The 15,645-nt window shown below is 39.8% G+C and overlaps 1 protein-coding gene across 2 annotated transcripts in view; it reads right to left on the bottom strand.

The window, feature by feature from the left end:
- The window catches only part of LOC119651131 (octopamine receptor Oamb), a 348,125-nt gene that overhangs the window by 108,662 nt on the left and 223,818 nt on the right, over window positions 1-15,645 (bottom strand). For both annotated transcript variants that reach the window (XM_038054525.1, XM_038054524.1), the window contains exon 4: window positions 3,430-3,666. In XM_038054525.1, coding sequence (XP_037910453.1) covers window positions 3,430-3,666 — 237 coding nt within the window. The remainder of the gene's footprint in view (window positions 1-3,429; window positions 3,667-15,645) is intronic.

Below are 15,645 nucleotides of genomic sequence, written 5' to 3'. Positions count from 1 at the left end.
GTGTTCTTTGTGATCGACGTATCAGCGCACGTCACAAATCTAAAATTTACTGCAATGTCGTCCGTCTGCCGCTCTCTATAGTTCAGAGTGTTGGCCGACTATAGAAGACAATGAACGGCGTCTTGCGGTAATGGGGACGAAGATGTTGCATTGCACTGGTGGCGTGACACGTCTTGATCACGTCTGAAATGAGAATATCCGCGATCGTTATGGGTTTGCACCGATCGTGGAAAAACTGCGAGAGAGACGTTTTCGATTCACGCTAACGAGAATTCAAAAACCAGTATAGGTCAAAACATCGAAATCAATGGCAATCAAACAAAAAACTGCCCAAACCATGGTGGCTAGATACACTGGACGGGGATTCAAAGGTCTTGCGATTACATCCTAATCAGGCATTTGATAAAATAAAATCACGACGAGCCGACCCGCGAAGGCTGAAGAAAAAGATTTGAGGAGCGACGAGTGCACGACTGCTCCGTCTCACATACCTAAAAATTCCATTGCCCTCTATTTTCGAGAAAGCGATTTAAATAAATCATTTGATGGAAACCCTTGTATTGATAATAGTCAACCTCATACGCTTCACACTCTGAGTTTAATATTAGAAGCAAATGCCAAGAATTTAACCAACATCAAATATAAACAATTCGGGAAACCGTAAGCTGGGCGGTATTGTTTGCATCTTCTGTGATATATTTAAGTGTAGAACTATCCCATTTGTACGTAGCCCGTTATGTATATGCATTTAGCATGTCTGACTACCCACTTTAGTGTGATATTGATATTCAGTTGCAGTAAATTTACACGGTAAAGTCAAATTTGAGCTACTGTCACTTTGTTACTAATAGTATGATTTTGATCAAACTTGGAAATAATATGCTTCATATTATCTTTTATGCTACTACCAACTGTTATAACTCTGGGATACACTTAAGGGGGGTTTTACTCGATTTCCCCAAAAATATGGTAATATACTATTATTAACTTAATTTGATCAGATATCGATACGGAGAATACTGGGCACCATATGGAGGCAACTTCATTATTTTTTTAGGATTTTTCGGTTGGGTAGTTTCTGAGAATGGGTGTGTTAAAGAAATCATCACTTTCGACCCCTCCTACTCCCCGTCTTTCTAATAAATCTCAAAACTAAGACTGGCTTCGAAAAGTACTAATCGAGACCTTTCATTTGATACCCCACGTGACTATATTCGGTGCAAAAAATGTTTACACCCCCCTTTAACATGTATGGGGACCCCCCCCCTTAAATCTCATCGTTTCTGAGAAAAGTGCATGTGACAGACAGACAGACAGACAGACGGACAGACGGACATACAAACAGGTATAAGGTTATTGTTTTGCAAACAAAACCTTAAAAAAGGCTAAGGAGAATTACATTCTGCTTTAATGCGTTTAATATTTCATTCGAATGTCAATTATTCTCATTAATTATGACGTCAGCATCTTGTTTGTATGGCTTGGGATGCTATTAATTAGCACGAAATTGATAAGTTTGGACTTCTATAACTTTGACACTTATAGTTGGATTTTCATGGAACTTGGCATGTGCATGCACGAGACTGTCCTCTATGCCGGTGCAAAACTTGGTACACTTAGGATAAGCTTAAGGGGCGTTTTTTAGTCAATTTCTAAAAGTTGATAATATACTATTAGTAAATTTATTTGAGCAGATACTGGAATGAGACTTCTCTCGAAGATTAGATTTCACATAAGTGTTTTACACAAAAGCTTAAAAAGGGCTGCAGATAAGTAGATTCTTCATAACTACTACTTTAATATTTCACGCGAATGTCAATTATTCCGGTTAATTATGACGTCAGCATCTTATTTGCATGGCTTTGGAGCAGTTAATTCGCGCAAAATTGCTAAGTTTGAACTGCTATAACTCTGGCGTTAATAGCCAGATTTCCGCGAAATTTAGCACGTATATACGAATTATTATCCTTTATACTGGATGAATTTAAGGGGGGTTTTCAGTAAATTTCTAAAAAGTAGTAATATACTATTAGTAAGTTTATTTGAGCAGATATCGGAATGGAACATATTTTGAGGCCAAGATTTCATCTAAGCTCACCACCCTGATTTTTTTTCGAATTTTTAGGTTGGGTAGTTGCCAAAAATGAGACCTGTGTCACTTTAAGTGCGTACATTTTGACTCCTTACTCACGTACTTTGCAATTCACGCCAAAACTAATGTCAGTTTCGGAAAGTACAAATCCTTTCATTCGATACCCCACACGACTATATCCGGTGTAAAAAAATTTGAATCCCCCCTTTGCATGTATGGGGAGCCCCCCTTTAAACTCCACCTAAATTTACGCCACTCGCTGTAAGTGTGGGATTTCATAGTTCCCATCCATCAAATTTCGTTTGGATCGGATTAGCCGTTTTGGAGAAAAATGCGTGTAACAGACAGACAGTCGGACAGACAGACATTGAATCGATTTTAATAAGGTTTTGTTTTACACAAAACCTTAAAAAATGGCCTTCACACTAGATGATTCCCTTGAGCTACTTTTTTTTCTTCTAAATTCCAAAAGGAGCGTCACAGCACAATAGTTGTCAAACTGACTCTATATTATGTTGAATAAGTTTCCTAGTGGGTTTGTTTTAGATTTTTTACTAGTTTAAAAATTGAATTGATTGTGCAGCAACAAGTTTGTATTAAATTTTGCGACATAACATGATTTGTATGAGTTATCTGACCCAACATTCATTAAATGAGTGGTTTCTAGAAATGAGAGGTGGAGTTACAAGTACGAAAAACGTTTGGAGGATCGGGTGAAGCGCCGACGAATGTATAACTGTCGACTAGAAAAGGATTCCTTTGAAATAGATAAAAACGATTCTGATGAATAATGTATATAAAATTTTCTGAGTAAGTTCTAGGAACTTTTTGATCAACAAAAATAGCAAAGATTCTTGCAAGCTTAACATGAAAATAAAGAAGCCACTCTAATTCTGCCGTTATACATTAAATATAAATGAGACAGGTACATTGACGGATACAACACGCAGGCATAATTAATAATTTATAATATAAGACAGAAAGGGACACACGCGGAATGAATGTTATTTTGTATTAAGAAAATGCAGCTATATCGCTCCCATAGAAAAGTTGTTATGAACCTTGTCCTTGTTACCACCAGCTTCCCTTCCTTTTCAATTTCTGACATCAACAAGAAAATAGCATGTTATCACTCCTGAAATTCCTCTTAGAAGTTGGATAAACTCAATCGCAATCAAGAAGTAAAAAAGCCAGGACACGTCCGTCCAGGTTAAAAAGGTAGACAGGAGAATGGATTGACGGCACCTTCTCTACACTCTACGTAGTATTGTACTATACTCTGCAGACACGTAGACGTGCATACATATATGTATTTATCCTACATTTCACATACAAACCTTCTGATCCTTCCATCCGACCAATGGTGGGAAACATATTACGAAGGATAAGACCCAAATACCAGCAATCAGTGATTTGGCCTTTTTAGTTGACATGATGCTGGGATATGTGACCGGTCTGGTGACAGCCACATATCGATCCAACGAAATAGCGCATAAATTTAGGATCGATGCGGTACACATCCACACGTCGACGGCTAACCATACACGACACCACACGTCTCCGAAGATCCAAACCTGCAAATAAAAGTTTCACATATAGAAAACATCAATGAGATAATAAATTAAATTAGATACGTTCATTTCGAGTATGTCGAGATACGTGAGCTCCACGGGTGGGAGGAATCTTAAGGGATGCAGAAAGAATGTATTATAGATGCTGGATGAGAAGGTAAACAATTATTCTCTATTGAGAAACCCGCAAAGGGAAGAAAGAATTCAGGTCATCATTGTTCTCACTGTCACATTTTGCTGAGTCGTGAATTGTAGAAAAGGTAATACATCATTTTAGCATGGGGGTGAAGATGGTAAATTTCATCTTCTCGTCCAAAAGGAGAAAACTTTTTGATTGCCAGCTTTTCTGAGGTTTGTTCGTTGTATTATAGTTCGAAATTTGTTAATTTGATAAAATGATAAAATTTCGTAATTTGACACCGCAGTTGAAAAACTGCTCTCGAAAACTAGAGGATAGCTCCTAAACTTCTCAGCAGTGTTCCGCGCAGAAACGGCATTCTGGAAAAGCTAATAACTACAGGTAACATCAAAATGGCGCACGATAGTACGGAAATTCAAGTGCAATATTGGAGTATAATTCCGGAACAGTTTGAAGTCAAAAGCATAGTATGAAATTACTGCGATTCGACGCCGCTAATTTCGCTTCTCGTTATTGGTGGGATCCTTCATGTTGCCTTGCCTGGAGAAGATTTTTCAATACACTATGACATTGATAACACCTGCTTTTCTCCAGACAGAGTCATGGACTTTCGTAAATGGCTCTGAATTTGGGCAAATAGGTTGGCAGTTTTGGCCTGGAGACAAATACTAATAAAACCAAAGTTGTCAGTCCGCCTGGTTAGAAGGCGTCGATCACTTTGTCTACCTTGAGTGAAATTATGCGGTGTTTCCAACGATTAATTAATTAAAATAATAAAAACTTGTTGTTTCTTTTTCGTTGGTGTGGATATTTATTCTTGCAAATACGCAAGTGGTTCCCGAAATATCGGTATTTGCGAGAATAAATATCCACACCAACGAAAAAGAAACAACAAGTTTTTATTATTTTAATTTAATTGTCTACCTTGTTTCTGCCATGATAGTACCAAACTCTATTCTATTCGAAAATGCATTGGCAAGACATTGTCATTAAATCGAGGATATTCGGCGAGAAAACCATCTTTATGTTACTATATGGGAGCAGCATATTGAAGTGACAGTTATTCAAAAGCCTAAATTATTCGATAACACCTCCCTCCTCTTTATAATTTGTGTGCTATGACAAAATAATCGAGAATGAATAAACTCATTGGTATTTGGAAAGGGTACTGGAAGACAATTATGTGACGTACGTATGGTTAACGCTTTACGCCAACCTCCAAACGGTAGCCTGGATAATGTCTTGAAAAAAAACCTTGAAGGTTCCAATTAGGATAGAGTTAGTAATTCACAACCGGGACCCATGTAAGTATACATGCCAATAACATTTGAATCGATTCAACGTCTGTCTACCTGTCTGTCTGTTTGTCCCGCGAATTTATCGCACTCTAAGGCATGTATGACGTCATCATATAAAGTGAACTCGTATAAACGGTGGAGTTCGAAAAGACATTTATTCAGGGCTACTTTTAATTTGAGCTATGATAGAATGGAAAAACATGCGTAGGAAATTTCTCACACAAGATGAACACAAAACCTTTATACCTAAAGCCACCAGCTTCCGGTATTCCGGCTTATTTCTTCTATATACGGCGTACTAAATCGCATCATCCTTATTTCCGAGTTAATCTCATCCCAATTCTTCTGACATGCTACGATTCTTTGGACCATTTCACCTAGAATTTTCTCAGGGTTCCTCCCCTTCTCCCACGGTGAAATTTCCGGGAGGGCATCGTAGTTTAGTCTATCGTCTAGCGCAGTTGAAACCTGTACAGAGCCCCATGACTTCTCTGCTGCCACTCTCGATGGTAGCAATCAAGCTGCTTTGCTAGCGACCCTTTTTTGAGCAGTCCTATCGCTGTTGCTATTTAGTTAGATATCTCTCACTTTCTGCTTTCTTTCGCTTCCGACAGACTTGCTGTTATATATGTTCGGCGTCTCGTCTTTTAAGTTGTCAACCGGCACTATTTTCGAGATAAATAACGCCGCATCATCTGAGACAATCCTGAAGGCAAAATACGCCCTTAGGGCTGTTCTTCTAAAGACTGCACTCAGCTTATGTCCATTAGATAAGACATACAGCGCGTTTCACAAGTTAGGAGGGCATAATGCAAGATGAAACTCATCAACCTAGCTATGAGCAGCCTGCAATATGGGGCGGCTTCCATTCATTTGGCGTCATACTTGCTAGAGGCATAGTCGTGGTGGATATTTTTCCGTAAGCGTACTCAAGGAGCCGTTTAAAATTGAATTTTGCATCTCTCACCACTTCCAAGCGTTTGATGCCCGACCTGGAAGTAATGATATGATTCTTTTGCGGAGCGTGGTTATGTGGACCACTTCCATCTTTTCCACCCTAAGAGCACTGATTGCTTGACATTTTAGAGATACTTTACGACCAAAACTAGCGCTATGTCGTAAACATAACCCACCACCGTGACGTCTCTCAAAGTGGAAGGTTAAGTAAATCATTTTGCATGATGTTCAAATTAGTGGACAAACAGATATCGACATCACCAAACAGCAATCATCGGCAAGGACTTCTGTGTAAGGCCCCAATTGGCCGAATTGAATGCATTCCACACGTCCAGGGTCACTACTATTCAATGTTTACTGGTACTGTCCTCTACGTGAATCGCTTTTGCGACCCATGGAGAAACCAAGTTGATGGCCTCGATGGTTAATTTGACTTTACGGAACCTATTCTGCCGATCTCAAAGGCCTTCTTGGCGCTCAAGAACCGGGAACGACCTATTATAGATTAGAGTTTACCCATAGTGTGTAAAAGGTATATGGCCGGAGCAATGCAGTAATATTAGCTTTTACCGCTTCCATGCTCCAGGAAATATCCCCTCGGACACATCCCGCTGGCTCCACTAAATATTTCAGTTTTCCACGTGTTATTTTAAAAAAACTTCACGAACCGCTAAGGCGATGCAGAACCCAGAGAACCAACGATATCGTGCAAACCTATACCATAAAGAAATCATAAAACACCAAAAAAGGTTTGTACTCCCCTCGCCCGGAGTTCAAAGGTCAGTTTGCAACACCATTAATGTATCATGTAGTATAAGCAATAATAATAGCAATAGTGTGCGCACCTGACTGTGCAGCGAGTTGCAGACCAGTACCGCTTCATCACTCGTAGCGACGCAATCATCAGACAACGTGTTCGATTTCAGGTCATCGCGAACTTTGGGACGATCAGTTGATAGGGTAGAGCAGGCAGCCTCAAGATCACCACGTCGCACTGCGAGCAACAGTTTCAATATCGCTGAACCATTCCCCTTCAACGTCCGGCTGAAGCCTCCATTGAGATTCGGATCCCTTGTATACTTCCAGGCTCTTTGCATATTCAGCAATTCCGGAAATTCTTCCTTAAATCAATCAATGATGAGATTGCATTCGACATTGTGCTGATATGTCTCTACTGCAACTTCAATCACTTCCAGCTTGTACAGCATCTACGGCTACCAGAATGGTGTTGTGGCCAAAGATATCCACCATTGAAAATTCGTGTGGAATGGCGGGGGGATTCACTAAGGCAGAAAGTTGATAGTAACTATGCCATCCCCAGTGAAACACCCGTAGCTGAAATTCTGCACACACTAAAGAAGAAACTTTCTACCGTTTGTCATTCTGGACGTGTAAAGAATGCAACCTATGCGATGAACCAGGCGGATTTTTTTCAAATCTGTGAGCGAATCCAAACAGGATGTCCAGACAGTACAATTTTCGGTTCGGAGGCGAAATAATATTCGAGTGGGTTTTGGTGGTTATCCGCCAAGTATGCGGAGCATACTGAGTTCATTACCGCCGAAAACACCCGCCATGCCACTATGCCGGGCATGAATTTTGCGAATGTTACTGAAGAGGAGGTTTCACGAGCCATAAACAGCTCCGATAACTGGAAGGTACCTGATCTGGATCGGGTTCAGAATTTCTGGTATAAAAAGTTTGGTACGCAGCACAAACCAGGTCATTAGTCAGCCTGGGGAATTCCCACCTTTCCACGGTACAGATCCCCACAGACACAAGACCGATTGCTTGTTGCAAGTTAATAACGTCCATTATTAGTGAAAAGTGCCTACCTCTATACCAATAACATTCTGTCCGAGGTGTAGAAGGGTTGCTGCATTGGGTCAAGTGGTTGCAAAGAGGAACTCATTATCAACTTGGTAGGACAAGCCAGTAGAGGCCAAAGAAATTTCTTTAGTTGCTATTTCGTTTATGCCAAGGCTTTCGATAGCGCTCCGAACACCTGGCTTAACGATATCTTAGATCTGTATCGCATTGATCCGAAACTACTACCGAAACATACGATCTTCCCAGTGCGTTCATCTGAAGATAACAAAATTTCAGAGCAGAGCATACGCCAAGACATTTCCAGGGGATTCATTGAGTCCTGTTTGATTCTGCATGACGGTGAATCCCATGACTTCTGAACGATGTTCGATAGCATTTTTTTGCAATAAAATATGGCCTACGTGCTAAGTGCCAGCTGACACACTTGATGTACTTAGATGACATTAAGTTGTATTTTGATACTGATGACTATTTTAGGAATCTGTTAAGAATAGTAGACATATTTAACCGTGATATTCAGATGGAGTTTGGATTAGACAAGTGTTGAATTCAAGCCCTTTATCTTTTAAGTTGGTGGGAAATTAAATAAATGCTTGGCTTGCTGATTGGCAGAGCTAGCCCTGTATACGTGAATTACTTTCGTATCATATTATTGCAGCCGCTATCGGTAGAGCATCTTCAATGCCATCAAAAATCGTCGTTAATGCTAGCAAAAATCAGTTCTATGTCACCCAAAGAAATTTTCCTCTTTAGCTACTTGAGTGTAAGGTGACTACGCTTTTCCCCCGATACCAGCTATTTTTTTCAAGCGGCGTTTAGGGTTAAATTTCGGGACCTCTCACTCAACTGTCACAAGCAACCGAACAATATCCCCGAGTCTGTTGACCCACCGGTTCATCTATTTCAACAGCGCTACGTCTCGCCAATTTTTCTCCCCAGACATCGAACTTAAAATTCCTCATCAGCTGAAAAAATACTAAAACCTGCCTCCAATTTTTCTATAATTTGTATGGAGCTGTTCAGCTTCGAACCGCAGCATAATTAGCATTTGCATGCATAAAATTTCGCCTTAGTCAAAAATGAATTAAAAATAGATTTAGTAATATGTTCTATGTGAAAGCAATAGCAAAAGGTTGTTGATTGTTGTTAGAGTATTGCAAAATTGCTATATTAAAATAAGAAGGAATGAACTTTAGGGTTTTAGGGAAGTTATAAGGTGAGTGGTTTTCTAAGTAAAATTGTCAGGAGGGAGATATGATCATTTTTAGGTAGATCATTTAAATAGGTGAATATCCGGATGAGAAATAGAGTAATGGGGGTGTTGAAAGAAATAAAATGCGGACTACATGCGGTGAAAAAAAATTTTACACCCCCATTTTACATGTATGAGGACCCCCCTAAATTTAACCTAGAAGGATATCACTCACTACATGTCTGGGGCTCCACAGTTTCTACCTTCTCCCTAAATTTGGTGTCAAGCGGTGTAACCGTTTCTGAGAAAAGTGATTGTGACAGACCGACAGACAGACGGACAGGCAGACATGGAACCGATTTTAGTAAGGTTTTGTTTTGCATGATGATTTCAGATTTTTCGGTTGGGTAGTTTCTGAGAATGGGTCCATTAAAGAAATCATCACTTTCGACCCCTCCTACTATCCGCCTTTCTAACAAATGTCAAAATATGGCCGACTTCGACAAGTACTAATTGAGGCCTTTCATTTGATACCCAACATGATTATATTCGGTGAAAAAAACTGTTACACCACCCTTTTCATGTATGGGGACCCCCCCAAATCTCAGCGTAGAAGGATATTATTGCGTGCATTTCTGTTCACAGTTCTCGCCAGATTTCGTATAAATCGGTATAGCCGTTTCGGAGAAAAGTGCGTGTGACAGACAAACTGACAGACAGACAGACGGACAGACAGGCATTGAACCGATTTTAAAAAGTCACTGTCCTGTCTTCGAAATTCGTCTATAAAATGCGGAGTTATCTCCGCTAAAGTCTAAAAGAACGTCGTCTTCTGAAACAAACTTGCCCTATGCAATTCGCTTGTGGAATGATTAGACAAAAACCATATTTTCCGCTCTTTTTCATTTCGAAGGAAATAACAAAGGGAAAGATGTAAGCGGATTAGAGCAATCAAATTAGGCTTTAGTCAAAACACAGCATCAGAATATATTGGCTAAATGAAGCGAATTTTCACAAAGGATATTCTAGTTTCCGCCCTACTTCCACACCACCACAGTTACATACCGTGCTCCGTCGCTTCCCACAGTGGCATACGCTTAGGTATTCAACAGGGATTATCCCATCTATCAGGTAGACACCATTGATGCATGAAGCGAAAAACACTGGAAATTTTCTTTCGACGTTCTGCTCGTTCTCTGATAGCAAACTTTGAATGCTAAATCTAAAAGTTAATCTTCCAATTCCGGATAGTATTGGCTTCAGTATCTGCGCACTTCCACGGAGAATCAAATTATGAAATGCTTGTATTGGGTTTCAACTTTCTTTAATGGAAGAGGAGTCCACAAGGAGGAGGTATAAGCAGTAAATCACTGTATTATCAACAGACATTCAAACCCCTTGGAAAGTATTACCAATAGGAAGTGATCTGTGAGTGCCAGAATTTTTCGTTATTTCGTGGAATAATTATATACACTTTTCCATTCGAGTTAAGTACGAGGAACCGATGACTAGAGGGGAGTTCCCACGAAAAGAAATTTTGCTTTTCCGATAACCCATTAAACATTAAATAATTCCCTTCGAAGAAAAACAGTCAACAAGGACGAACATTTTAGCGATTAAATATTATTCCAGGATATCCTTGGTAACACATCCTTTGGAGTGAAATCTTCTTAAATAAAACCCAGACTTTGTATCCGGTGGCAAGCCTACATTGAGAATATTCTTTGGCGTCACCACTTCCAATAATGGCGACAATGGATACTTAAAAAAAATCTGAAGAAATAAATAAAATGAACGCGGAGAAAATCATATAGGAACCGTGTACCCAAAATAATGCGGATCCGAATATAAATCCCAGTCCCACGACACAGCATTTCTTTATACTCACGTACGTACTTAGTGGTAGGTAAATTAGGTTTCTCATCTGATGATTGCTTTTGACGGTGCTTCTATGCCCTTGAAATATTGAGTGTTCATTATTTTTGGGGGATAATGTTTTCTCCGGAACAAAATAGAATTTCGTTTATTTCATTTATCCATCCGGAATTCACATTTACCTTGAAATCAAAACATGAACATTTTAAAATTGACAAGGTTTCTAGGTTTGGCGCTTTTCATCTCTGTTGGATTACAAACTGATTTGAAGACCCTATATGCAGAATGTTATGGTATTAGAGATATATGGCAGAACAGTAGATACAGTATAAAAATTAGAAGCTAAGATTGTTTTCCATGACAAATTAGCCTTAATTACACCTACTCCTTCAATAGAGGTACTCCATTTGGTGAGAGGTGTATGTGGAAAGAAACTACTAAGATTCTTTAACATTATTATATTTAGTTAAACTTAAGAAACAATCGAGATTTAATTTCGTCTTTTTGGCGTCCAAATTGGGCGAGTATGTACTGTCACACTTGCTGCATTCAGCTGCGCAATAACGAACAAAAGCTTCCTCCCATAATTGTCAGTCTTCAATGATAGTTATCACTCGTCCAGAAACATTCTTTTGATATCGGGCATCAAGCAGTTAAATTGAATGTACAATAGCAGTTTTCCTCAAATACCACGTTTCTAAAAATGGAGTCTATGTATTCTCCCTAATTCGAAGAAGATGAAAACAAAATTGACGAACTGATAAAGCATGAAAGTATAGGATCCCTACTAGGCCTTATCTACCTTAATATTACAGAACTACATTTAGAGTCATGTGTTGTATCGAGGTATATTTTCGGGGGAAGTTGAAGTTGAAAGTGATGTCCACTATGGCCACATTTTTCTGCCGGTACTATTTCTTCCCGTTATCGGTCGTGTGCTTCTCCAAGGGATGTAAAAAGGTCCACTAAAGTGGTCGTCATTGTTACTTGAAAGCTTGAAGTCCTTGTTAGCAACCGTCCCCGCTTTCAGATAATTCGAGCCGACACAATCTCAAATGAACAACTATGTCGGCGAATTGGTCCAACACATGTTGATTAAGATAGCTCATTACTCTATGTGCCATGCAATAGAATCCATTACTCAAGAATGGCCGGTGCTAGGGACGCTTGGCACACAAACGTTGAAAAGGAATTCGTTATAGTACAGTCAGTCAAGTAAGACAGTCTTCCTCAGCCGGTAAATGTTGTAAATCTAAAACTTTTATATCATAGTTGGCAGAGCGCTTTGATGAGAAGACTCCAGTCAATATCAGTTGTTTATCAAAAAAGCATGGTAACCACTAGAAGTGACGCACATGTAAATCGCTCAGAGGTAATGTTCTTCTGTCTATCCACAAGGGAGTCATATGTCATATACCATGGCCGACAAGTACATATATATCAAAAAGTCGAAATCGTTTATCGAGAGCTGATTGCGGGGCTATAAACAGTACTAAAAGTTCATGACTTTCAGGGTGGGTAGGGCAAATGATAAAGAAACGAAAAGTTTATCCTGGCCTTGTTGTTGCTAAATAGTGGCTTGCATCAAGATCAAGCCAATTCCAAGAAAAAAGGACTGAGACTATTCGAAAGAGTTTGATTGAAAATAGCCTGAAACGGCAAAGTACAATGAAATAACCATTGCGGCCCGAAAAATATGAGTCCCGTTTCGGATTGTTTCTGACAGCTACCAGAAGGAGAACTCTTTTGACATGAGAGCGGTTTCTCGCAGGATTATGATTGCAGTGTAACGGTCCTGGTTAAGCAGCATTACAATTGTATAGTGTTGGGCACCTAGAGATAGACTTTCTTTATAGTGAAGACGCATGCTTTCTACAAGCAGTAGTTCAGGGGAATCATTGGGATTCCGATGGATGATCTGAATGCCAAGGTGAGCTCTGGAAACATTTTTTCAAACATATGTGGGGAAACACGGAACGATAATGGCAGAAAGTTTGTGAATGCAGGTTGAACACTTTGGTACCAGCAGTAGATTAAGACATCCCACGGAGGTGCTGACATCGACCTCGAAAGGGATTAGCATATGATGGTCGCTTACGTTTACTTGCGTGTTACGTTCACCACTTCTCGAAATCACGTTGTTTGATATCGTCCCAAATCCCGGGAATTCAACGTAGTTTGCATTGGGGTTGAAGATAATTGTTTATTGTGCTGGTCGGAGAAAAGGAAGGTGCCGGAGAGTGCAATATCTGAAATAAATTGTACACCGTATCACGGAAAGTTAATGGTGGTTGTAAATCTTTCAATGGCTCTGTGGTTGATTTTTCATCCATGATGACGAGCAGCTTGTTAACAGTATTACATCGGATGAAGTTCCGCTTCTTATGAGTGAAATGATTAGACACTGTAATATGTACGGAGTGTTTCTACAAACAGAAGAGAATTCATTTGGACTATCAATGAACTCAAATGGAGAAGAGCCGCTCGACGGCTCAGTATTATCTCGGCAGAGTTATTAATTGCCGCACCTGCAGTTTCTGCAGATCTGCTGCTTCCACTCGTACGGAAATCTTGAGAATCCGAGACCTTTCTCAGAGAATGGAAACAGGCTTGACAATTAGGGGCGTATCTCCTACTACTACTGCTACTACTTACCGCCGTAAAGATAATAGCTAAAATAATGCTAGAACATATCAACACCCCGAAAACTTGATCAACGAGAGCAGGCTGGTTTCAGCTCCAGACTCTCCTGCGTTGACGACATTAACATCGCTAGTCAATTTGGAGCAGTGCGCGGAACTTAAAACGTTGCTCTTCATCAATTTCGAGAAAGCCTTCGATAGCGTGAACAAGGAGTGTATCTGGCATGCTCTACGTAGGAGGGGTGAGCTGGTCGACGAGTGGGTCGCCCCAAGTGCACTTGATTCTGGACAGTAGAGGAGGAGTATGGGCTTCTCAGGAAGTCCTGTTTTACGAGCTATACCCTATCAGTGGGGCTACTCATAATACACAGAAGATAACATCAGACAACCTAAATATGTTCGATACACAGTCTTGGCCCTACTGTTGAGAGAAGCCCGTATATTGCTGTAGAGTTACTTCTCTTTATATTTAATATATTGTAATTAATTGCCTTCTTAGGACCAATTTGTCGTATTCCACGCCTAGAGGAACGAACAAATCAATTAGGCCCCAATTATATCGCATAACTATATAGGTACTTGAGATGCCTTCTTTCGGGTGCAATGCAACCAATGTAACATTTCAAGATCCTCTCTAATAGTGCTTGGCAACTATATACCTACATACATATTAAATGACTCACTTGCACATGATGATGACGTCATACACTTTTTAAAGGGCAATAAATTCACGTGAAAAACACAAATTTAACCTACTACAACCTTGTTAACAATAGTTGGTTTTTTTCTCCAAAATCGTGTATTTTATTATTATATTAACTTTAATGGTCCCGAATTTTATTCTTTTAGAACGAGCTTAAGGGGAGTTTTCTCCTAAATTTGTAAAATATAAGAATATGCTATCATCAACTCTATTTGAGGAAATATCGTAATGGGATGTCTTTTCAGGCGTAGATTTAATATACATGCATCACCGTAATTTTCCTTAGATTTTTCGCACTCCCCTATATTTCACCCAATGTAAGAAACAAAATCATTTTCGAAAAGTACTGACTGAGCCCTTTCATTTGATACCCCGCATGACCATATTCTTTGAAAAATGTTGATCCCCCTTTCGCATCTATGTGGGGCTTCACATATAGCGGTTGACAAACTAGATATTCTGACCGAATTTTGTGACGGTAGCTCCAGCTGTTTCGGAGTAAATCTCGCATCACAGACACGCAGACAGACAGACGGACGGAAGGTAAAATTTGAATCGATTTTAATGAATTTTTGTTTAACACAAAATCTAAAAACAAGAACTGGATCTTTCTGGAGAAGATTGACCACAAACATCGCAGCCAACTCTGTACGGACTGGAAACAGTAAAATATATTCGTCACCCTGTATTTATGTGCACAATCACCCCATGGTAATCCGATTCAAAATGTCTCGGCCAACATTGACAAGATGAAGCGAGAAGAGATGTGAACTCTTGGCCTCTTGCGAGAAATAAATCCTCCGCCGAACTTTCGACCCGAGGAAATTTGTGAGCGGGGCCTCTTTCCATTGATTATGGATAAAATCGGCTGAATAGGTTGCGGTAAGCAAATCATTTAATCATCATTTAATGGGTGGGGATGATCCAATCCGTAAAGTTTATGGCATGGAGATGGAGTGATGGAGTAGGGCAGGACGCCAGGCAATCATTAAAGATATTGAATTGGTGATCCTCGGCGCAAAGCAGGATGTCCGAAGTTCTTTATTAAGGTAAGCCTAGACCGGATATCGGTTCTTGCTCCATTGATGAAGATGATTAATGAGCACCTATATAGTAGTGAAATGAACGAGTTATTGAACGTAACGACCTACATTCTATACAGGAAAGACTACCCAAAAGCAATGGCAACTACATATTCAGGGAACTACAAGATTTAAAAATTATGTACCGATTTGAACATAAGCTTAGTTTAACTAAAACACATTCAGAAGGCAAACACCGCGAAGGTGGCCCTTCCATATCACTTATAGATACGAACGAACTAACAATTTGTCGTAGCCAACGGA

This window comes from Hermetia illucens, chromosome 3 (genome assembly GCF_905115235.1).
Source record: "Hermetia illucens chromosome 3, iHerIll2.2.curated.20191125, whole genome shotgun sequence".
Taxonomy (NCBI): Eukaryota; Metazoa; Arthropoda; class Insecta; order Diptera; family Stratiomyidae; genus Hermetia; species Hermetia illucens.
Note: the sequence above shows the minus strand (reverse complement) of the source record. Positions and strands in the feature narration are given on the sequence as shown.